This window comes from Carassius auratus, chromosome 23 (assembly GCF_003368295.1).
Source record: "Carassius auratus strain Wakin chromosome 23, ASM336829v1, whole genome shotgun sequence".
Lineage (NCBI taxonomy): Eukaryota > Metazoa > Chordata > Actinopteri > Cypriniformes > Cyprinidae > Carassius > Carassius auratus.
In genome coordinates, this window is record NC_039265.1 from 6,049,810 (window position 1) to 6,075,234 (window position 25,425).

At 37.7% G+C, this 25,425-nt stretch overlaps 1 protein-coding gene across 2 annotated transcripts in view; it reads left to right on the forward strand.

Moving 5' to 3' along the window:
• Positions 1-25,425, forward strand: part of LOC113041104 (forkhead box protein P1-B-like) — a 50,087-nt gene that overhangs the window by 9,711 nt on the left and 14,951 nt on the right. The window contains exons 2-7 of one of the 2 annotated variants that reach the window (XM_026199429.1): positions 9,144-9,295; positions 12,017-12,103; positions 21,588-21,725; positions 21,944-22,033; positions 22,293-22,419; positions 24,876-25,041. In XM_026199429.1, the coding sequence (XP_026055214.1) occupies positions 9,158-9,295; positions 12,017-12,103; positions 21,588-21,725; positions 21,944-22,033; positions 22,293-22,419; positions 24,876-25,041 (746 nt within the window). In that variant the 5' untranslated portion in view covers positions 9,144-9,157. Of the gene's footprint in view, positions 1-9,143; positions 9,296-12,016; positions 12,104-12,440; positions 12,743-21,587; positions 21,726-21,943; positions 22,034-22,292; positions 22,420-24,875; positions 25,042-25,425 lie in introns of those variants that run through there. The other variant, XM_026199430.1, reaches the window with a different exon arrangement.

A 25,425-nucleotide genomic window follows, 5' to 3' on the forward strand; every position in this document is an offset into this window, starting at 1 on the left:
ATATTTTTTTTTTTACTATTGGGTGCAGGATACTTTAGTTGATGTAAGCGAGGAGAGCAAAATAAAATAAACTGTGACAAATTATACCCAAAAATGTATCATACGGACGGTAGACTACCAGTAAAGCTGATATAAATTTAAGGGTTTTAAGGCTAAAGGCTGATTTTTACCTCTGGGTCAAACCTACACTGTAGCTGCACCATAGGCTATGTTTAGTATGCCGTAGCCTGACGTGCACCTCTCCAAAAATCTAACGGCACTTCAGTTCTATGCAGACCACAAGCGCTGTGATTGGTCTGCTAGAACCCGTCTGCCACGGCTCTCGGCCACGCCCCAATCATCACACCCTCCCTCCGTATGTACTTGATTTTTGTGTGTGTTTGTGCACTTTAATAAGTTTTAATGTTACCTTCTTATATAAAATAAAACAAAGCAAAGAACAAGTGTCTTATCATTTATTATACTGCATAGCATTATATATCACTTGTTGTCCACGACCAACAATGTTGATCTGCTGTGGTACAAGTCCTTGTGGAGATTAAAAGAATGCCATCTTCTCTTGTTCCATTGTTGTCTTCTTTTTGTAGTTTTAAATAATGATTTAATGATTTGATATTTATTTGCAGGCTTCACGGGCTATAATGCTTCTCTGACGAGCCACTCTTTTTTCGGCTTTTCTCATGGTACCACAGGTTACACCAACAACATCGGTTAGGGTTTGGTATCGATAGGGTTTTTTACAATATCGGTGCCATATCAATACTTTTACAATGGTACTGGTGCCTAAATGGTGCCTGAAGAGTTTTATTGTTACTTTCAGTAAAAGTGCGCTCATTTCATTAGCTTGTTTTTTTTTTTTATGCAATATCGTTAGTTAAATTAAAAAATCTTACAAGTTTAAGTTATATTATTTCATAAAATAATAAATAATCTTACAAAGCAGTTCAAGTGCATCCAGAATTTTCAGTTTCGGCCCACAATTTTCATTTTGGTGCATTCCCTAAAATTTTCATATATACATAAAAAAACCGAATAAAACAAAAAAGCAAAACAATGTATTAAAAGATAATATCTATAACTACTGTCCTTATATTTATGTCCTTCGGAGAAAAAAAAAGTTTCAGTCTTGACTTTTGTTTGTAATCTGCAAACACTGTTAATGAAGTTTAAAAAGTTTGAATGAACTCAAAGTCTAATGTTTGACACCCTCATATTCACTCTCTATGTGGAAACCACATAATTTCCATCTCAGTAAAGTGTATTTACATAGTAGTACACCTGAATGAAAAGCAGGCACTATAGCAAACTGCTCTCTGTACTAAGCGTGTCACACATTTTCAAGATTATATTGTCGGACCCTGTAATTTCACTGATGCAGCCTACCTATCTTTTCCTTGGCTTGTATCCGTACAGTGTGGTTTTGTGTATCTGCGTAATTTGTCATGTGTTTATAGCCAGGCTATGAAATGTGATATTCTATGAGGGCTGCCTCTTCCATTATCTCAGAAACCTCTCTAAAAATAGATCCATGCATCCAGACACCATGCTGTAGCCTACTATAAAGTGCCATTAGCCCCTTCTTTCTGCCAACTGCTCCCATCAGCCTTGTCTGGCTGACAGAACCAGGCTGAATGAACTCATGCTGCCGATTTTAGTTGTCTGCACATTCAATAATCATTCTTAGACAGGTCCAGCAGTATTAAAGTGCCTTGAATGAAGTGAGACTTGTACACAATTGTCATAAACCACAACTCTCATGAGTGTTAGAGTTTAGCCTTCAAAAATAAGTCTGTACAGGTTACAGGTAAATGATTGATGGCTTCATAAACTTCAAGGAATATGAATGTAATGTGAAGCACTCGGGTAGTTCTGCTAGCAGGCACCTGCTTGAGTCATCGTGTATGTTTCTTAGCTGCTTGTCTTTAAGTGACAGTTCAACCAAAACTATATTTTGTCATTTATCCACCCTCATGTTGTTCCAGTAAAGGTTAAAGGGGTTCAAAACAACATAAAACTGTTATTATTGTTTGGAGGGAAAAATATATTTATTAAAATCACTTCTTTGGGGGGTGCAAATGCTGATTTTTATTTTTATTTTTTGTGATTATCCCATTAATTAGTTATTCTGACCAGTGATAAATCTGTCAAAAGTTTATTTGTATGTGTTTTTAAGCCATGCCAATTTAAACATTTGAAAATTTTAAAGCATGAAATTGTCGCTTTAATAATAGTAATTTAATATTAGTAATGATGATTTCATAATAGCAAGATGAAAGGCATCGCTGTTTACAAAGATCTGTGAAATAATGACATTTGAGAAGAAAGAATTTGTAAAGGTTGTGTATAGACTTGTGCCCTTTGAAGCTTTTTACTTTCTTTAGTGTTCCTTTCCTTTTTATAAGACTTTGATTCAGAGCATATAACAGTTAAAATATCAGTCCGTCAGAAAGATAGCATTATTAGTCAAATGTATTTAACTAGCAAAACATTATTTATTTCCCTGGACACTTTATCTAACATCTTCCCTCTAATAGGTAGAGCTCTCTTTTCTCCACATATTGCTCCCCTTTTTAAAATATTTATTTATCTAGTGATTCATTCCTAGACAGCGCACAAGTTTTTTTTTTTTTTAAACACCTATTGTAAATATCTGTAACAGAATAGCCTGAGGCTGCCATTGATGAACTGGTTTTTTTAATTTCCATAGCTGAGGTGAAAAACACACAGATACGTGCTATTTTGGAGAATTAATAGGTAGACTGAGTCTGATGAATGTTTTCTTTGTATCATTACTTGGTCTAGCGAATTGATTAATATATGATCAATGCCTAGAAGTAAACAACATTAAACAGCCGTGCCTGGGCATATTAATTGTCCAGTTGAATGTTCAGTTGCATTATGGGTGATAAACCCCACCATCCTCAGAACTAGTCATAATTACACAACAAACAACCGTTTTGTTGTTGTTGTTGTTCTTGCTAACGTAATTACTGTAACTCAGTTTAAGAGCCACGTATTGATGCTGCATCACATTAAGCACCTTTAGAGCTCAAGAGTGTGTGTTTACGACTTTGCTTTCCTCCCTCTTTGTGTTATGTATCAATATCTCCTCAATGAGACTTCAAAGGCATTCCTTCAGGTAGGTGTATGTTTTCCCCTCCTTACAGTTGAAGTCCTCAGAGGCTTCACCTCTCCCCTAAAATCCTCATGTTTGTGTTGCTTGTCAGCTGAAGTTTGTGTCTATGGGCAAATGAGGCATTAGGAATGCAGAGAAACATTCATGAGATGAAGACCTATCATCTGTACAAATAGACCGATGCCAGTGTATGTCAAATAAACACGCTCAAAACATTCTTCAGCAGTTACACTGTTGATGAGCTTTTGTTCCCTTTCATGTTTTTGACGATGTAAGAACATGTAACCCAAACAAACTTCCATTAGCGTTTCTTTTAATCAGTCAAACAGGCCAGTACTGGTTCAGATTGGCGTTTTGTAGTTGTTTCTAACACATCTATTTACAGCAAAGCTGCCTGGTGTCAGCCTATGACAGAATGACACGGTGTAACTCACAAGAGTTGTGCATGATTCACATGTAGGCCTGTTTTTCCCCCACATTTGTGGACAGGTTGCATTACAATGTAATGCTCTCATTGTACAGTGTTTGTTTTAGTACATATTTGTCATGGTTTTTATGTGCACAAATGTTTTCTCAGTTGTTGGATATTTGTGCAGTCTATGTTAGATGCCGTTTTGCTCCAGATTTCCTCCTCTGTGGCATGTTATTCTTGCATGGATTTTCTGCAAGTGCACATTTTTTTCTTATATAAACAGATAGTAGTTCTGGTCCTGGATGCTGATTGGTCAATTCAGCATTCAACCGTGATGTGAAACATCTGTTCACCTAGCTGTTGTCAATGTGCAGCGCCATTGACGCCATCTATTCAACTAAATGCAATGGAAGGATGGAACTTAATGAATTGAATAAAGTCATGATGAAATGGAAGTAGTGACAGATCTTTTCCTCTGTATTGTGATCTGAGTGAACTGGATTAGCGAAAATTAAAACAAAAAAAAATTGTAGGGTGGGGGCTAGGTTCTATCTATCGGTTGTTGATTGTATAGAGGCAGATCTTCATGCGAGCTTGCCGTCAATTGTAGGAAAAGGGCAAAGATTTATAAGAACTCAATAATTGGAGAAGTTTACCTATTCCTTGTTTGGTCCATATCTTCCTCATTTTTTTTCATGGACTTCAACAATATGTATAAAACCCCACACCAATCTGAAATTTGTCCTTCGTTCTCAGTGAAAGTACAACTGTGTCTCTGCTAGCCGAAACAGGCAGCGGCTGAGTTAGCAGCACTAAATAACAAGCACTCAAATCCCACGAGCTCTGTTCTGGTTCACATTCATGTCAGGAGAGGGGTTGCTTGTTTGTCTAGAGATTTTCTTCGCTGTTTACTCTAGCTGTGTTGCTTTTCGAGCCGTTCCCCCGCCCTCCTCAGCTGTTTACATAAGGCCCTCCCTGTGTATTATTGCACCTGCCAGATCTGCAGATTATACCACCTGGTTAATGTTAAATTGCTCCAGAAGGAAGATGTGTTTGTTAATAAACACCGAACCTAGGGCCCCAGTGTTTACTGTAGTCATGGTGGCAATCAGTTATTTAACAAATATCGGCCCCCCTGCTTCCTTGTGTGGGAGAGTGTTTAACTATGTAAGAACCAGAGAAAATGTTCAGCCAGACAAGGAAGAGCTTTAATAAGCATATAGGGCTTAAAAACATTCTTTTATAGCTCTTGAGTTTTCGTATGACCAGTTCATTTTTAAACCGGTGGTTTCTTGCCATCATGAGGATGGGATAAAAAGAGAACTGTAAACATGTCATCGTTTTTCAACCGTACACACAGCCCACGCAGCTGCATTGTCTTAAATGGTTTATTTTAAGCTTCGTGGAAGGCAGGTAGACAGGTTATGCCGATATTCAAAAGAACCTTTCTCTTACAATTATCCTTTCTGAAACAGGCATGCTTCAACTTTTTGTTTTATGTATTGTATATCAGTATTTACTGAGAATGAAGACATTATTCAAGGACAAAAAGCACCTTTAGAATGCTATATTTGTTAAATATATATATTGTTTATTGGAACTGTGTTTATGTAGTGTGGAAAAATGATTAATCGCGATTAATCCCATTCAAAAGTTTGTTTACATACTAAGTGTGTGCAATGTGTATATTTATGTATAAATACATATACATAATAAATATGCACAGTACACACTAGTGCTCTGCAATTAATCACATGCGATCGTAATGATGCAACAGTATAGTGCTGAGAGGTAAACTGGTTCATACCAAATACCTGTGTTTATTTTTCTTATGATATACATTTTTAAAATACTACAGTACCGGTGTCATTTAAATAATGTTCGGAATGCTTTGAGAAGGGTCTCTCTTCACTTGCATGAAAGTTCCAAAACTGAAGCTGTAGAACTAGTAGACAGAAGAACTCGTCCAGTGACCACCACACATATCCACCACCCGCTGCCATCAGTTCCCGCGCCTCACACACAGGACCGCTATATTTAGCAAACCTCAGACACTTTTAGTGGCATTTTTCCATAGAATAAATATGACAAACCTAGTGAGTTTTTTTGGATAAACCTTGGCTATGATTCAGTTGGAAAATGTTGCCAGTGCTGCCCCGCGAGGGAGGTCTGACTCTCCTGGCGCAGTGTCGTCTCTCCTGGCGCAGTGTGTTCTGTGCAGTGACCAGCAGAGAAGCATCGCCTTCAGCTGGCCGTAACGCAGCCGACTCATCAATAAAAGAGCACAAAACAGCATTTCCAAGCACCTGTTGCTTACTGACTTTGGAATTATAAATATGAGCATAATTTGTCTGTTAATATTATGCAGTTTTTTTGTTGGTTGGCCTTTTTTATTTTTATTATTATTATTATTATTATTATTATTATTTATAGCTGTGAGGAATGGGGCAGGGCTGAGAGACGTGGGAACAGGAGCGAGGCCGGTGGAATGATTGGAAATGAGCGACACCTGCTCGACCCACCGGTCTCGAGTCCCACGGAGGAGATGGAAGCATATAAAACCGGAGCGACGACAGTGACGGACGAGAGAGGACCAGGCCTGGGTTTTAGTTTGTGTTTGGTTTTTATTTGCGCGAGTCAGTCGTCCGTGAGGGGCTGACGTGCTGTTTTGTGTTTATTTTGTAATTAAAGTTTCTTATTTGATTGTCGTGCACTTGAAATATAGTGCATGAAAACATTTTGGTGCTTTATCATGTTTTTGTGCCTTACTTGGGGCTTAAAAATAACACTGAATATTATTCACACAATATCAAATTTGCATCGGTCTCATCTGATAAATACCCAATCTGGCAGAACATGCCAGTATTGGAGTTGATACCGATACTGAGATTACTTAATCTAATTAATCACATCAAATTTGGAGAAATTACTCTAAAAAGATCATTTAAAGTCATTGTTGCGCAAAGCATCAAACAGAGATTACAAAAAGTAGGTTCAGCAAGAAAAATTTTGTTTGTCGAATTTATTACATATGCTCTTTTGGACCATGTGAGTAAATGATGACAGAAATGTCATTTTTGTTTGGGTAAACTGTAACTTTAATAGTTTATTTTCTTAATTTTATTATTATTACTATGGAAATGTTAAATTATTTCTTTAATGAAATGATACTCTAATAAACTAAAACTGCCAGTTGGTGATGGTAAATATCTTAATAATTAAGTCATCAAGTCATTTATTCATTCATTTGAATCATTCAAATGGCTGATTCATTCAAATGGCTGATTCATTCAGGAGTGAAGTAAATGGTTCTTTATGAATGGTTGATTAAATGATCAGGCTTGTTTGACTTGAAGCGGGTCATCACCATCAGACCGATCGATGTGTGACATCAAAGTACTGCAAGAGCTTTAAAGAGCAGACGACTCCTTGTGCTTTTGGAATCGCTCTCGCTGTACTTTGATGTCATACACCGATCGGTCTGTGTAGCACCAGAGACAATTTATAAGAGACATGCCACTTCCTCAATACAACTGTATAAGGAAAACCCGTAACGGCAAAGATGGCAGTTGTATGCACATGTCCCGCCCCTCCTGCTGGAAAGCCAATCATCTGATTTTAAAGGTCAAGCCGGGAAACATTTAGGCCTATCGTCTGGTTCCACTGACTTATGCGCACAGTTCAGGAACCCTTGCGCATGCGTAGTAAAAGTATAACCTGTGGGGAAAAAGTCGTTTGAAATCTTATTTTGAGGCAAAGTCATTAACATTTTTCAGCGATTTTTATCATATTTTACTGCTGTTTCTATACATGCAGTTTTTATGTCCCGGTGACCAGTGAATGTGCAGTTCTAACTCTATGCTCATTCATTTAAATGGGAGCCTTGTCTTGTTAGTCCGAAATAGCTGCCCGGAGGTGTTGCCAAGATGGCGGCAGAGTGGCACAACTTGCCTGAAAAGACTTTGGCAGCACCACTTCAAATCCAACACAACTGGCCAATGGTTCAATGCGCCAAATGGTTCCAAATGAAATGCCGCTTGGGGTTGCTCAGGGATGAACAGTTCTGATTTGTCTTTGTTTTGGTTGGCAAAATTGAGCAAAACAGACAACATTGTATGAAAATAACACAATATTAACTTTGTAATGAACTGTTGTATAACACTCAGTATCACATTCACACTCATGTGATATTGCACTTAAGTCTACAGCTAGAGCTAGTGTGATATTTCTTAGCTATGTGATGTAAATATGAGACAAAATGGGAATTTTGCCCCATATCTAGAATTTTTGCGACATTTTCTAGACTCCATCACACAGTAAGTTGTTGCTCTGCCTCATATTAGTCATCAATCGACTGTATGAAATGGCAGATGATCCACATAGGTCTGGGGCGGGGCAAGTGCGTTATATGCGTTAATAATTTTAGCACGTTATTTTTCTCCATAATTAATCTAATTAACGCGTTAACTTACCAGCCCTAGTGATTATATATGAGAATTGTTAATGATATTGCCAATATCCACACAGCTGACAGCTTTACCAGTTGTAGTTGTTGCACGAAATAGATGCTGCTTTTCCTCACTTTCTCTTCTTACGTCTGTCATTTCTAATCTCGCTCGTGCTGTACAACAGAACTGTGTTTATCAGGTGTGTTTCAGCGCTACTGTGCTGCAGAGATGAGGACTGTTTGAAACTTTTTTTTTTTTTACACTAAAACTTTGATGCGCATCGTTTCAGTTTAATACATGAACATAGTAAATGATGCAATCACAAAACAACCAGGAAAAAAGGGCTAATTTTAAATTAGAACATGTAAATTCATGCCTAGTCACCAATGGCGACCTCAGCAAACACTTCACTCACAATTTAATACTTTTGGTTGCAATTTTTTTGTGTACTTGATCTGGCGAAGAAAAATCCTTTACGAAATTTGCAGAACGAATTAGGATCGACAATTAATTACGTATTCATAATTGCAATAATTAACATTAAATTAGCATTCTAAACCAGCATCATCAGCTCTGATACTGAAAGTGAAGAACAGTAAGAACTCTTGCCTTTCTCTTTCCTATGAAAGAGGGCTATGAGGAATGTTGTCTTTTTATTCGTGTCAGTTTTTTGTAAACACTCTGATGCGATCAGCCTGTTTCACACAGATGTTTGTCGAATTTAAGAAAGGAAGATGGAGGATATTGATTGTTCAAGAGAAAAACAGATATTTATCTGATTTCAAAAGGCCCTTATTATACAAAGACAAGGTGCATAAAGAAAAGTTTTGATTTGTCTTATATAAGATTTGTCTTTAGAGAGTTATTTTCTGTTTTTGGCATTAACATGTCAGTTGGCATCAAATGCTTTATTCTCAGAACTGTTTGTTTATAATGCGGCCATCATATTTGTGAACAGTACAAACACAAATGTTTGTGTTGTGATGTCAACTCTGCTGGCACGCATGATTTGTCATGATCTATTCTTTGGGCTTATGTGGGGGCAGAAAGAAAAGAAAGGAAAAGGCTTTTTAAAACATGCACTTCTGTGTCAAAAGTAATTTGTTTTGCTGGCAGCTGTCTCATTTTTCCTCCTCCTGTGTTGCAGGTTGTCATATCGACATGCAGGAGTCCAAGACCGATCAAGCAACCAATAGCAGTCCAGCTGGGCAGGAAGGTCAGAGCTCAGAGAGCGAGAAGAGAGTAACCAGAGAAACATCTTCATCCCCGTCAGCCACAACTCAGACACTTCAAACACCGGTAAGATCTTAAAATATGTTAGCTGATGGTTTCTTGTCGTTGTTTTGTTTCTTTTCTTTTCTTGCATTGAGACTATTTCAGAAGCCAAAGTTCAGTGTCAGTAGCACTGAGCTGCACTTACCAAAAGCGTTGTGAGCCAAGTTAGACCATTAGTCTGCCCTGTACAGTTAAAGGTTCATCAAAATAAAATGTAACCGAATCATACTTGACTTGCTAGTTTTTTATTTATTTATTTTTTTTTTTTTTGGTATGTTCAACTAAAAATGGAAATTGTCCTAATTTACTCACCCTCCTGTCATTCCAAAACCATCTTGGGACTGCAAATGAAAATATTTTTAATATTCTAAACAAAATATTCCCTTTTTTTCCTTCAGTGAAAGTCTGTGTAACCATCTTAAAAGTCATCCATATGAATCATGCTGTGTAATCAAAGTATTTTTGTAGAGACTTTATATGAACAGATTTCACTTAGGCTTTTATTCATACATAAACAGTGATCAATGTGCACACATACAGCTCATCGAATATGGTAAATATTGTATATGGTAAAAGATGTAATGGTAAATTTGCTACTATGTTGATTTATGTAGTTCAGTGGAATGAGAAAATAGTAAAAGTAGTGTTTAAAGGAAAGTCATATAGGTTCAGAACAACGTGTGTGAGAAAATGGCATTTTGTTTTATTTTTGATGTCGAATTGAATCGAAATTGCAGTTAAATCGGAAGTGAATTGTGAAATCTGTGCTGGTACATGAGACTGACATGTTGAAAATGTTCCAGGAAATACATTCTCAAAGTAATGAAGCTTTTATTGGTATGTCAGCATTTGTTACACAATAGGCTTGTTGCTTATTTGAAAAATTGAGCAATTGTATGACACACCCGTCTTCATTTAAAGCATTGATGTGTGCTCTGTCTCTCAGAAATAGTCCTGTTGTCACTAAAAATCTTTATGCACGCTTTTATCGGCACGTGTGTGTTTGTGTAAAATGAATACACATGCTAAAATTGTAACAGCAGTGACAAAGTCCTGCAGCTTGATGTTGAGAGAGACCCACACATTGTCCCGATGCCCCATGTGCAGATTCCAGATGTGTGATGTCACCTCTGGAGTATCGGCCAGACAGCTGTGGGTTCAGGGAACCGTCCTGTATTAAAACAATGAGAGAAGGCTCTCAAACGCTCCTGTGAATGCTTTCCCATGTTGTTTTCATCTCCCAAGGAGGACTGTGTCATGATCTGACTGCTTTCCCTTTTCTGTTCACACTTCTCTGTTGAAGTCTCCCATATCCGTTTGCTCGTCTCCTCCACCCTTCTTTTTGAGAAGGGGAGTTCCACAGGGCCAGATGTGTGACCCTTCAGAGGTGTAAGAGGTCAGATTCGAGAGGATGGTCCCAGCGCTGTGGATATTGTTTGCTTGCACTATTTGTATTTCTCTTTCCTTGATTTCTATCTGGAGGGCCTCACAATGGAAAATAAGACAAAAGCCACAGAGAGTGAGAGAGACGTCCTTTCAACAACTTTTGGAGCCCTCTCATTGCTTTGGCACAGCTGGGCTATTTACTTTGTGGCTGCTTCCTCCTGACAACTGTTTTTTTTTTTTTTGTTTGTTTTTTTTCAGAAGGTGTATAATGTTCTGGTTTTAATAAAGAACAGGTTTAGATTGTCTCATGAAAAGACTTATGCTAATGTTTTTTCAAATGTTACCATGTGATAGTCTTCAGAGGAATGTGTGACAGTATCCAATCACCAAGGGACTGGGGCTGTTAATGGAGCCAAAGGTTGAATCCTCTGCACCTTATGCACTGGCAGTGTGGGACTATCATAGCAGGATTTTCACAGGTTATTTTTTTTTTAAATGTTGCACAATCATCAGTTCATTTGTTCTGTGAGGACTTGTCAAGAGACTTTATGGCTGTGATCATTTTTATCAAACCCAAATCAGTCCCATTACATAATTTGCTTGGATATATCCAGTGGAGTTGTTCTTAAAGGGATAGTTAACCTTAAAAACCAAAGCTGCTTGTATTTTTATTTACTTGATCAAAATGCAGTAAAACAGTGCTATTAAGGAATAAAGATAGTTATATAGTGTATTTATATATTTTTAAAATGTCATTTATTCTTATGATGTTAATGGTGTTTTTTTTTTTTTTTCAGTGTCACATGGTCCTTGAAATTATTTTAATATGCTGATTTGCCTCTCAGACATTTCTTATTGTTATCATATTCTAATTGCTTTATTTTTTTGTGGTTACACTTTTTTAATACGATTTGATTCAGAATAAATAATAGATACGCAGTTATAATAATAATAAAACATTTATTTGAAGCATTTATTTGAAATTAAATCTTTTAGCATCTTTACTGTAACTTTGAAACGGTTTCATGTTAACAAAAGCATTCATTTGAACATTGATGAAAGCATTAGTGGAAAAATTTTGTATAGTAGTATCTTTTGTGTTTCACAGAAAAAAGAAAGTCATGCTGGTTTGGATTGACATGAGTCAATAAATACTGACAATTTCCATTGGTGAATTTCCTTTTTGTTTTCCTTCAACACTGTTTTCCAAAACAACTTTAACTTTTTTATCAGCCAGTCTTGATTGCGAAATATGCTGCCTTTGCCTCTGTGTTCCTGAAAACAATGTGAATAGTCCTGGGAGAGCAGAGCAGCTCAGAAGCCAATCAGAAACTTGTTATTGTTTTTTGGCATCTTCAGGTGCTACAAGTTGCTCCACAACATCTGCAGCAGCAACCGAGTGGTGAGAAGTCCCCCAAGAGCACAGAAAAAGAGGCAGACGCACAGGTAGAGCAGTATTCTCCTCCACCCACAGCACACACATACACCTCCAGAGAACCATTTTGTTTACACTATTACACAAACCGACTTGTTTATGCTGAGCTTCAACAGATCATAAAGAGATGGGGCAATCAGGGTGTTTTATTATTACACACTGTTACGATGGAAGATTACAAGTTCACTTTTATTGTGTGTAGCCTATTGTAAAAGTATTTTCTGTCATGTCAGTTAACAGATAAGGCTATATTACTGAAGAGAAATAGACAGCTGTAGAGCTTTAGCTGCAAACAAACACAATATATGCTACCCAGTGCACAGCTGCCTTTATTTATTCATCACGAATTGAATGCTTTATGCATGCATCTCGTGTGAATGTGCATGCAAGTGGTGAAACGAGGGTTCAGATAGTAGTTCAAATCAACATGCCACTATGGCAAGTGCAAGGGGCGGGATTACTAGACCCAGCCATGTGACTGACTGGATGGTAAGATTAGGTTTAGGATCCTAGTGAGAGTGTTATTGAAGGTAGTGGGTTGGTCATCGGCGGTGAGCAGTTGAAAGAACAGTAGGAGGATACTCGTGTTCTCTCTAGTCTTCAAACATTCTGCGCCGCTCTCTGTTCCTGCCGCCCATGGAGCTATCAAGGTCTGTGAGTATTGAGATGGAAAGGGTAAACGATATAATGTTTGCTTTAGTTTGTTCAGGTATTGGATGTCTGTTTGAGTTTTATGAGTGTTTTTCAGGCAGTTTATTAAATAAATACACATTTTCTGTTTCCCCACTGTGCTTTTATTTCTTGCATTTTTTTGGTAAATTGCTGTAATTTTCTTTATGCTTTAACTTGGAGATCATAAATTTAAAATGGACTGAGTTGTTATTTATTTTATTTATTTATTTATTTTTTGTATCATTTGTTGCTGACACTGCAGAAGAGTATTGTGTTTCAGAATTGTTCCAGACTCTTTATTTTCTATCGTAAGAGGGAGTGATTAATGAAGTGAGTGACCACTAGGGTCCGTGGTATCCGATCTGACAAAGGGCTGAAAGCTTTCAATGGTCACTGGAACCTTATATTTCTGTGACTCACTTTCTTTGAGCTGTAATTTTATTCCCTGAATTACTTCTTTTTGTCTTTTTAAAGGCAGTGTTCACAGAACTGAGCTTTTTTTTTTTTCCCCTCTTGTTTTTTTTTTCTTTCTTTTTTTCCCTTTGCCTTTGCAATTTATATTTACCCAGATGCACAATGCAGGAAAGAATGTTATTTTTACTTTGGGCGGGGAAACCACACCAAAATTGTTCAAGGTATTGAAGGGGAATAACAACAGGCTCTATTTGTTTTGGGGCTACTGAAGCCTGTTGATTTATGGCTTGTGTTTTCAGAAGCGATCTCTTGTTGACATGTACTCACTCACGGGGAGTTGGTTCTCTGACACACTGGCAAGAACAATAACAGCAACAAAACAATGTTTGGACTTGTCTGTAGTCATGGAGACAACACTCATCAGTGCTCACCGTGCCACCGAGAGAGAATATTTACATTAATCTGCTGGCATGCTTATGTTCTTCTTAGACTTTGACATTTAAAATGTTTAGACTGTGTTGTGACTCGAAGGCATAGTAGTTTTTCTTTTGGAGCTTTTTCACAAGCCAATTTTTCATTTGTTTTTAGTCTGTTAGTGCAGTACTTCTGAATATAAGTTTGTGTAAATTTGTGAAATATACTGGTGCTGTTTCTTCATTAAGATATTTTTATGGAAAATCTTTCCCTGTGATGTGTGGTTATGTGTACAGTATAGACATGCGGCATGTATACAGCATATAGGCTGCCTCTTAGCTTCTGACTGCGTGTTCACACCAGACGCGACTTGCACGAATACAGTTTGAGTTTATTTGCTTCATTTGTGCGTGAAATTAACTTCGCAACAGTCTGCCAGTTGAGTTCACACAGCATTGTGATTTCAGCCACCATTTTTACTCTGATAATTATTAAAATATTACTGTTATCGTGTCATGAAATGTCATTTTTAAAGTATTTCAGGCGAGAATGTAGTTGTTTTAAACTTAAATATGCGCTTTATTTATAAAGGCAGCGTCTATTTAAAAATGTGTTTCGCTGATTTCGGAGACGAGCTCCACATGTTCAGCAGGAGCTCAGTCCTCATGTATCCGCCGAGAGCAATCTCACCTCGGCTAGTCCTTCTGACATTCGCCGCTGGTTCTGATGTCTCTTTTGTGGTTCAACATAAAATATAATTCGTTTTGGGTAAATCTAACAGGTAATCTTTGGTCTTTATTCAATTAATCTATTTCTTCCAAGTAAGATCCTTTTTATTCCTGCTTCTGTAAAAGTATGAAGGAAGTATCATACAGCTCCGGGTATCCACATACAGTGACGATGACTGTCCTCCATTGTTGTTTCGGATTTTGACATTTCAAAGTCATCGCATACAGTGACGATGACTTTGTCCTCCATTGTTGTTTCGGATTTTGACATTTCAAAGTCATCGCATACAGTGACGATGACTTTGTCCTCCATTGTTGTTTCGGATTTTGACATTTCAAAGTCATCGCATACAGTGACGATGACTTTGTCCTCCATTGTTGTTTCGGATTTTGACATTTCAAAGTCATCGCATACAGTGACGATGACTTTGTCCTCCATTGTTGTTTCGGATTTTGACATTTCAAAGTCATCGCATACAGTGACGATAACTTTGTCCTCCATTGTTGTTTCGGATTTTCCCTCCGCTCACTACGTCGTAATCATGTCACTACTAGAGCATACTCCTGATTGGTTAACGCGGTGCTAAATTTCGGCAAAGTTCTGATTTTTTATCTCGCACGAATCACGCTTTTTGTGCGTCAAACGGCTGAAATGCTCAATTAGTGCGCGTCATTCATGTGTATTTTGTCATTCGTGCTGAACCCGACCCGAGTGTATTCTTCTGCTGAAGAAGAGGGAACACTGTTTCCTGCACCACTTTGCAAGGCTGGCAACAGGCCACCATTGAATTAAAAGTACCACGACAAAAAAAATCATATTTCAGTGGAGTTGTGAGTTAGGAATATAAAATATTACAATAGCAACAATAAAAATAAACACACTTTTGTTGCATGCAGCACACGACCAACCAGGAAAGCACTCATGAATCAGTTGCAGCAATTACTGAATTAATCTGACTTGCTTAATGAACCGCAAGTCATTAATTTTAGTCATGTTTTACTTAAACTGAACCAAGAGCTTTAAGGGCCTACTGGGTTGTTCTTATGACAACATGTAATTAAAGATACATTCTAAAACTTTTTTCTTTGAATAGATAAATAGTTATGATTAAGAAAAAAATATTGACCCACTTTATATTAAGTGGCCTTAACTACTATGTACTTGCATTTTAATTAATAATTTAGTACAATGTACTTATTGTGTACATGTTTTTACATTGTACTTATATTTAAAAAACCTACATGTAATTACATCTGTATTTAATTTCTGTAATTACATTTATAATTACACTGTTGACCCATACTTTACACCTTAACCCACCCTTAAACTTACCCATACCTCCAACCCTCTCCCTAACCTTACCCCTATCCCACCTCAATAGCAGCAAAAGTGTTTTAAAATACAATATGAACGCAATAAGTACATTGTACTTATTTTTTATGTAAGTACATAGTAGTTAAGGCCACCTAATATAAAGTGGGACCAGATATATTACCATAAATAATATTTAGCTTTTATAAATATTGAAATTATTTCAGTTTTTGCATTACGTTTTATGTCACCCTTGTGCTGTGTTAAATTCAGATAAACTAGAGGTGTAACAGTATATTGTGCTGCAATATATTGCAATATATATGTAAAATTTACAAAGAAATGTAATTATGTATTATTTAATAGAATTATTCATTATAGAACAAGTGTAAATTCCTTACAGTTACCATATGAGTATGAGAATCTGAGGTCAGTGTAATGTAATAGTGCCAAGTAGGAAAAGAAGAGTGTAAGCATTCTGCTAACCATCTCCTTTTGTGTTCCATCAAATAGAAGGTTATAAAAGTAAATAGTTTTTGGGTGAACTATTTCTTAATTTTTTCCAGATTTACAGCCATGATCAACCCCTGTACATGCACACAACACACACACTGTATGGGAAATCTTGTGAGTACAAGAGTCAGCTGTTATTGTTCTCTCATAGTTGCAATGTTTCAGTCCAGCAGTATGTTTATACGAGTCTGAACACAGACTTCTTTACTGGAAATTTGTGTTTGTTTGTGTTTCACAGACTTAATTATAATGCAATCTCCAGTTTTGTTTTTACAGTTGCTGTGTACCCCAGTATGTATTATTTATACGAATCTGTAAATGTGACTTGAATTATTCTGTTTATGTTTACTGTAAACATCTTAAAAGCTGAGATTGTGTGTGTGTTTGGCTTGAGATGTGGTAATTGCTAGAGGCCAAATGAAGCATGGTCTAACTCATTGTGAATCCACTGCATTTACATTTAAAACACTCGTCTCTGTTGTGGGTATTTTTGTTTGTCTGTTTTCGTTGGTAGCATTTTTAATGTCTGTGTTTGAGCTGCTGTCAAATGAATAATGTATTTGTCTTTTTAATCTTGACTGGTTGTTTGCTTCGGTTTATGGGCAAATTAAATGGAGATAACTGAAATGAATGCTTGTGAGAGATGTTTTTCTATGGAAGCATATGGGTAGCAAAATTCATTTTGACAATGCAATATGTAAAATGGCAATGTATATCTGTATTTAAATGTACATTTTCCCATACATATGTCCAACAGTGCAAAATGAAGATTCAGTTATATAATTTATATCTTCCATTTTCTACACTAGTTTTAATATGTATGTTAAAAACATATTTAAATGCTTTATAAGTTGCAAAATTCAAATTAAATTGTATTACTCAAATTGATTCAATATGTTTAAATGTCCAAGCAGAAACTGGAGTAAAATTATCATTTAAATGTTTTTTTTTTTTTTTTAAATACATTTAGACTTGGGTAGGACACATGGGATTGCACTTTCATTGTGATATCACATGATAATTGTAGGAAAATGCAGTGTGAATTTCAAAATGCATTCGGAGCCTCTTGAATTAAGTGATCTCACTTAGTCTGTGGAATGTTCTGTGACAGCTGCGTCTAGATCAGACTGGTGAAGTTTCATCTGGGGCAGGCAGGAGTAGCAGCGTTTTCTGTATGGTCATAGGCATCAACTGGATTGTAAACAGACTGAGGGATCTTAAGGCATGTGCGATGCTTAGGTGCCACAGGATGTGTGCTTTATTATGGGTTAAAAGAGAGGAAGGCAACACCGTGTCTACACTGGACCTGAGCAGCGTGACAAACGACAGTACTGAACCAACTATAATCAGTGATGCTGTCTACACTGGATGCAGTGCGATGCCACACGATGACTGTCGTATCCGGTGTAGCCATGGTGTAAGGTGGCAAGTAAATAAGTGTAGAACTGCACTGTCTGTTTGCTTATGTGCATCAATTGAATGCCTACACACTTCCAAATGACAAAAAACCTTTAATTTTGCTGCATGTGCTTCGAATCCACCGAAATTACCCAGAACAATTGTACCAGGAACTTTTTTCCGCCCAGACCTGTTGCTTTCTGCGTTTTCACCGCGGTCTAAAGTACTATGAAGATTATTCAGATAATCCGGTGACGTAGGTCTGTGCGTGTTTCTCTATACGAAGTACACAAATTTTGGACTTGCATCTAAAATTGCATTCAGACTTTGCGTGCTCGACCCAGGAGTGTAATCTCCCGTCGACGGGCAGACGCAATAGTGGTGGGCGATACTGCAAAATTTGGTATCTGTACGATACCAAATACCTATAGGGTCAGTATTGCCGATACCGATACCAATTCGATACTTTTTACTTAAAAAAAAAAAAAAAAAAAGAAAAGAAAAAAAAAAACTTTTGTGTAGGGGAGTGCAGTGGGTCTTTGTCATTATTCCTGAGGTGAATGAATGATCAATTATATAGGTAATATTTTTTTTTATTAATGAGTTGAAGTCACACACACAATTATTACTGAAGAACAAACAAAGAAGAAATATACCGGTGCAATTACATTCCCTGAGCCCCCCTTCTGAATGTGCTATCAGCTTCGCTCTCACTCTGTTCGCTGCTCCTCGGCGCGTTGTGTCAGTGAGTCACGTGACGACACAACGACTCACAACAGAGCAGCAGGAGGGGGCGGAGTAGCAAAGTGGGCCAGGATGTGAAAGCAGCGTTAGTTCAGGATTGTAGAGGTACGAGCAAAGTATAATGAATGTAGATGAGAGATATTTAAATTAAATTATCGATTAAATTACAATTGTATCGATCCGATACCAATACCAGTGTTGGCATCGATGCTAACGATATTTAGATCGATCCGCCCACCCTTACAACGAAAGTCTGGAAATTCTGAAAACAGCACGGACCTTTATATAACTGTTTTTTGTAGAAGCATTTTTTTACATTTGAAACTAGCTCCTCATGACTACACCACATTGTTCGAGATGCTGCAAAAGACACAGGTGCAAGTGGAATGCACAAAACATGGTGACATTAATTTTTAAGTAAATATAATGGGCGATATATTGCGTCACCAAAAATAATTGAGGTCATGTACATATATTGTGTGATAAGTCGATATATTGATTGTTGCGCCAGGCCTATTAATGGGGAATATTGACCTACTGTGTGTCTTGTTTCTGAACCCTGCCTTGAAATAATGAATGACAGGTTGGGGGCGTGATCAGCTCAGAATGCATTTTCAAATCCACATTGACTAGTCTACACTGATCGTATTATTGGATTGAGTATTGAATGAAAATGCAATTTAAAGCTAATTAATCCGTTGGATAACTTTACAAAAAATATAATATATAATATATAATTATCTAATATAATATTTCAACCTTTTATTCATTTTCAACTAATGTGGTTGAAGTTTTTACAGTATACAAAAATAAAGAGGCAAAGAAAATTATTTTACTATGGTAAATATGAGTTTACGATAGCGTTTACAATTAAACCGCAGTAGTCACAAATTTACAGTTGTCTAAGACGTCATGAAATGTTCTTTAGCATCACAAACCATAAAATGTAGTCAGGGTTCTGCTATGGTTTAGCATGGTTTCCAGAGATCTGGAGCTGATTTGGGGTAGCTCGGTGGTTTGTGACTGTTGTCTTTTGCTCGCTCAAGTTCATTAATTCCAATGTAGGTGCGCGGTATGCGCTCTCCTAATGGAAGTGACGCGGTCGCGACGCGCATGCGAAAACAGGTGCATCCGCACCGCATCGAGTTAAAAACATCTCAACTTTTCAGAATGCCGCAAACGCACCGCGGGTCATGTGACAAGAACTAACCAATCAGCTTCATCCTTTCCCGTAACAACGTTGCAAGCTCAGCTAAGATGAAGGAACAGCTATACATATACATCATATGTACATATTTTAAATAAATTTAGTAGCAGAGCTACGTCAAGTGATTTTTAGTGCTGCAAATCCATTTATCCTTTGCTGAAATTTCCGCGTCTTCATGGAGAGAGCACGTCATGGTTGCTTAGCAACAACAGACACCCCAGGGGTGCAACTGCCCGAGCGCTTTGGAAAGAAGGCGAAAGCGGCGCTCCTAGCGTTTTCCACGCGTTTTTAGGCGCGATATGAGAACAACCCCTAACGCGTGTTCGAAACCAGCGCCAACACACTTACTTTATCTTTTATCTTATCCTTACTTCAGCTGCTACGGGTGATCATACCAATAACTTGTAATCTTTACAAGAATATCAGAATCATGCAATGAGTAAATCTGCGTTTTATTGGACACTTAATAATATCACATCAGTTTGTTCCATCACATCTGCAGCAGAGACCTGAACCAGGAAGTTGGTCACCAGATCACACGGTAACCAGTTAAACCGTAACACCGGAGAGCGCCAGGATGTTTTCCTCTGAGGTGCTCATGCATCGCAGTTGTGGTGCCGTGATACACCATATTGGTTTTGCAAAGGGAACAAATTGCCATTTTATTTGTCCTCTGTTTAAAGTATTCCCATACTTTTGATAACCGTGGTCTTCCTTTTTTTTGATAGAATGCCACTTTCTCCATTCCCAGTATGCCATTACACGAGATGTAAAAAGTGTGACGTGTTGTTGCAGCACTAATACAGAAATACATTGCTATTCCACATATTGCATTGCAGTTTTGTATATTTCCTTTTCAAAATGAATTTTGCTACCCATGTGCTTCCATACTTTTCCAGTTGTAGGCAGATGGGTTTGTCCTTGCATTTTATTAAGGACTGTAAGCATTGTGGTTTTCAAAATTGTTTGTGTATTTGTTTACTTGGTCTTGTTGATGTTGACTGTCAAGGCCCAGAGGACTTGGAAACTATTCCCTGAATGTCTAAACAATTAAATATACAAAGAGGTCTGGCATAGTGCTACTCTGAAAACAAGTGAACCACTAAAAACAGATACCAAAGTGTTTTGAGTGCTTGTTTTTTTTTACATCACAAGGTGTGCAGATGAAGTCATGTTCAACTTGAAGTCTGTCAAAACCATTTTGAAGAGGCTATAAAAAAATTATTAGTATCGTCATCCTACATCTTGACATTGTCAATATTGCATCAGTTTCATAAAAACAGTGACTTTGGTACCAAATCAGTACTTCAAATAAAAAGATTATGACACCTAAAGAGTGTCTGACTTAATTCAATAACTACACTCTTATTTATCTATTTCCGGATGCACACTCATACCTTGTGGTGTTCTGGCTGTGTGTACGGATGATTTAAAATGTGTGTCTTGTTATTAGTGAAAGCACAGTCAGTTTTGTCTTAAGTGAATATAAATGAGCGTTACAAAACCTTAGGTGTTTGTCAAAATATTGGAATTGTACTTAATATCTTGCTGTGAAAGTGCAGCCTAATTGACCTGCTGCTGTACATTTATGTTGTTAATACTAATTACTGGAAATATTTAAGAATAAGAGGCAACTGTTCCCTGCATTTTTCTGGAAACATTTGTTATAGTAACTTTATTAAAAACATTACGAGAGAGAAAAAAATGCACAGCTAATTTTAATCACAGACCTGCATCTTGGTTAAATTCTGACAGTGCTAAATTAGTATTATATAATACATTAACACTAATAATTAAGACTACAGCAATAATTGATTACCTTTTGGTGATTTACTTTTATCCTTATCTATTACAGACTGTAAAATTGGAAAAGCTTGAATCAATGTTTTTTTTTTTTCTTCTGTTTTTGTATAAGTATTTTAATTATTATTTTACAATGTAATAAAAGCATATTAGATTTTGTTACAGTGTCCTGATAGTCCTGAAATTTCACTGGTATTGGTAGCAGCTACTACATTTTTGGTATCAGGATAAGCCTAATAAACATTTACTGCATGTTAAATAATGAAGTGGTTGTATGTGTTTATGTCTAGGTGGCTGTATCAGTGGGGATGATCACTCCTCAGGCCATCACCTCTCAGCAGATGCAGCAGATCCTTCAGCAGCAGGTCCTGAGCCCCCAGCAGCTCCAACTGTTACTGCAGCAACAACAAGCCCTCATGTTACAGCAGGTACATACATACATTAGTGCGGTGCAACTTCGCATCTGCAGTACTGCAACAACAATAAAATATCATTTAGTGTAGGTCAGGGCTGTGGTCCTCAGTTACACTCCCATATAATCTAAAAATTTGAATGCCCAGATTTCAGATTATTAATCAACCTGGTCAATATATTACTCCCTCACTAGTGTGTAACATACTTGTTTTCGGTGTAAATGTTTTCTCAGCAACAGCTTCAGGAGTTCTATAAGAAACAGCAAGAGGAACTCCACCTGCAGCTCCTGCAGCAACATCATGCTGGGAAACCCAGTAAAGAGGTAACAGCATCACAGTATAGCCCAGAGGACCATCGGAGCCATTTATTGCAATCTGTGCCAGATTTCCACTTGCCACATTTATGTCTTTTGTTGGCTTTGTGCAACTGTACTGCGAGTGAGCGAAGACGCCAGCTGTGGAGTCTGCAGCTTTACTCACTTGAGTGAAAGTACCAGCTGTGCGACGATGCTATGAATGAATGAAGAGACGGGCAGTGACTGTACTGGGAGCGTCAAGTGTCTGTCTCTGTATTCCTTACAGCAGGTGATGGCCCAGCAGATGGCTATACAGCAGCAGTTACTCTCCGTTCAACAGCAGCACCTGCTCAACCTGCAGAGACAGGGCCTGTTGTCTGTCCCGTCAGCTCTCACCAGTACACTGACCCAGGGTAAGAACCCCTTACTTGGGATGCTCATTTCACTTAATTTTCCTGAACGACAACCACTGCTCATTGTCTGTCCATTAACTGGTAACTGATAAGATTACTATGGTAAATTAGTAGGCCATTAAAGCTGACGTTCTTAACTTTTTTTTTTTTTTTTGGTTAAAAAATATGCAAAATCAATATTTGAGCAAGTACATATCCAGCCAGGGTTCAAAACTATTGCCATTCTTTAGCCCCATTCACAATGGGTATCTTATAATGTTTTCTATTTTGAGTGGTATGGGTAGGTTTTTTGCGGGAAATTTGAGCTTGCTGCTGCATCATTACATCACGCCTGTAAACATAAAGAAGTTGTCCTGGCTACTAGGCTATCTCATGTGAGGATCCTGCAGGTCACCATTGGTAGTACGATTTATTGTAATTCTTTTCTCCTCAGTTGGTCATAACAAACATGGCAGATTTGTTACTTGTTCAGATGACGATATTTCATTCAAATATTTAATTGGGTCATATATTCCAAGACGTAGGCTAGAATCTGTAATTGTGAAGTAAAGTAAATATCCACCCCTGTGCGGTGACTGACTGCCACACATACTCCTGAAACATCAGATTCATCCGCGTGGGAGCCGTGCCGGAGTACAATCCACACAACAAAGATCATTCCACAAACAGCTGCAACTGTAGTTGGCGACAAAGGCAAAACTTACGTACTGCTTTAAATAAAAATAGAATGGTTGAGTGTATGTCTGTGTGTGTGACCCGTTAAAAAAGAAAAAAAAATGATACATTTTTTTTTTTTTTCACAAGTTTATTTTAACATGCAAACAGCAGGATACAGAACAACATCGCAACAACAGAACCTGGATTCACACATCGTCAAGTTATCACGCACCTGCACCGCTTCGGAGAACAGAAAAAACTGAATTAAATAATATAAATAAAAAAGAATAAACTAAAAGGCCTACAATAAATATTTTTCACTTAAATAACAAATTAACATGACAAAATGAAAATTAACTAATTAACTAACTAAATAAATAACATTCTTAAAGGGGGGGTGAAATGCTATTTCATGCATACTGAGTTTTTTACACTGTTAAAGAGTTGGATTCCCATGCTAAACATGGACAAAGTTTCAAAAATTAAGTTGTACGTTTGAAGGAGTATTTTTGTTCCCAAACAAACAGTATTTTTGTTTTTTTTTTCGAGTATGGCTCTGTGTGACGTTAGATGGAGCGGAATTTCCTTATATGGGTCCTAAGGGCACTTCTGCCGGAAGAGTGCGCTCCCGTATAGCGAGGCTGAGCACAAACATTTCACTGATCAGAGCGATTCACTGATCAGAGCGAGAGCGTCGCGAAAAGTCACAAAAGAAGTGTGTTTTTGGTTGCCAGGGCAAGACAACCCTGCACAGATTACCAAAAAAAAAAACAGCATTAAGGGACCAGTGGATGGAGTTTATTTTTACAGAGCATCAACAGAGTTCTGCAAGTGTTTTTGTTTGTTCCCTGCATTTCGAAGATGCTTGTTTTACAAACAAGGCCCAGTTTGACGACGGATTTGCGTATCGTTTATTTCTTAAGGATGATGCAATCCCAACGAAAAAGGGTCACGATCGTGTGTTGGAACCGCAAGCGGTGAGTAAAATTGCTTAAAATATCTCTGCCTCCTTGTTAGTGCGTCCGCCTCCCATGCCGGAGACCCGGGTTCGAGCCCCGCTTGGAGCGAGTCGTTGCTGCTGCTGCTCTCGTTCAGTTTCAGCATCGGGATCTGATTCTGGATTATAAATAAATGGCTGAATCTGATTGTAAGCTATAGTTTGTTTTGGATGATGGTTTTTTTTCTCTCGGTAATGTCACAGCTTCCACATGCTCTCAACTCAAAAGCCTACTGGCGCTCGTGATTCTTTAGCTCCGCCCACATGTCACGCCTCCAGACGCTCGTGTTTTTCCGGGAAAAATCGGTACAGACTATCTTTCTCTTATGAATATAATAAAACTACTCTATAGGTACTCAAGATTAACAGGATATTGAGTGAAAACGAGCATTTCACCCCCCCTTTAATGGAGAGTCCGTAGTAGAGCTCTGCATGGGACTATTTCATAATGCTCCTCTTCTTAATTTCTGACAATTACCAATTGCTCCCGCAATGTGTTTTGTGCTACCGTGATTTTTGTGTCCGCTCCCGCAAACATTTTGTAATATGTATAATACTGTGTATAATATTTGTGCATCAGGGAGCCGCTATCAATATGTGGGATATTGAAATCACTTTTGAATGAGTGCTTGGGTTCACTTTCACTTCTCGATTTCAAGATCAGGCACACTCTGTCAAGCACCTCTTACAAGTCACATTGGTTTCAGAGGTTAATGGGACATTGAATGGAGAAATGAAATCATAGATATAGAGGTCTTATTAGTTTTCTAGTGATCTAATGAAGGCAATGTCTCACTCACAGGCTTGATCCCTGCTGAGCTTCAGCAGCTGTTGAAAGAGACGGCAGATGCACGACAGGAGGAGAAGAGTAGAGGAGACAAATCCCCTTCTCCTCCCAAAACTCAGATCCTCAACCACCACTCCAGCACTAATGGACACCATGTGCACCGACCCAGCTGGAGAGACAGGTACTTCATCATCGTTAAACTTTATTTTCTTTTATTGCATTCAAGCATGTGCCATTTATTTAGCTCTTAAAAATACTTAAAGTCCCCATGAAATCACAATTAACGTTTTTGGGTGTTAGTAACAATATGTTAGTCTTAAGGTTATCTGTTTTGTGCTACAAAACAGTGACAAAATTCGCATTAGTATATATATAAGCAGTTCGTCACTTCTGCCTAAATGGCTCAATGATTTTTTTGATGTCACATCGTACTTCATCTTCTCATCAAATCTTCTGACCAATCAAATGCTCTCTAGAATCCGAAGTGCCCGCCCCCCTGCACTACCGTATTTTTCGGACTATAAGTCGCACCTAAGTATAAGTCGCATTAGTCCAAAAATACGTC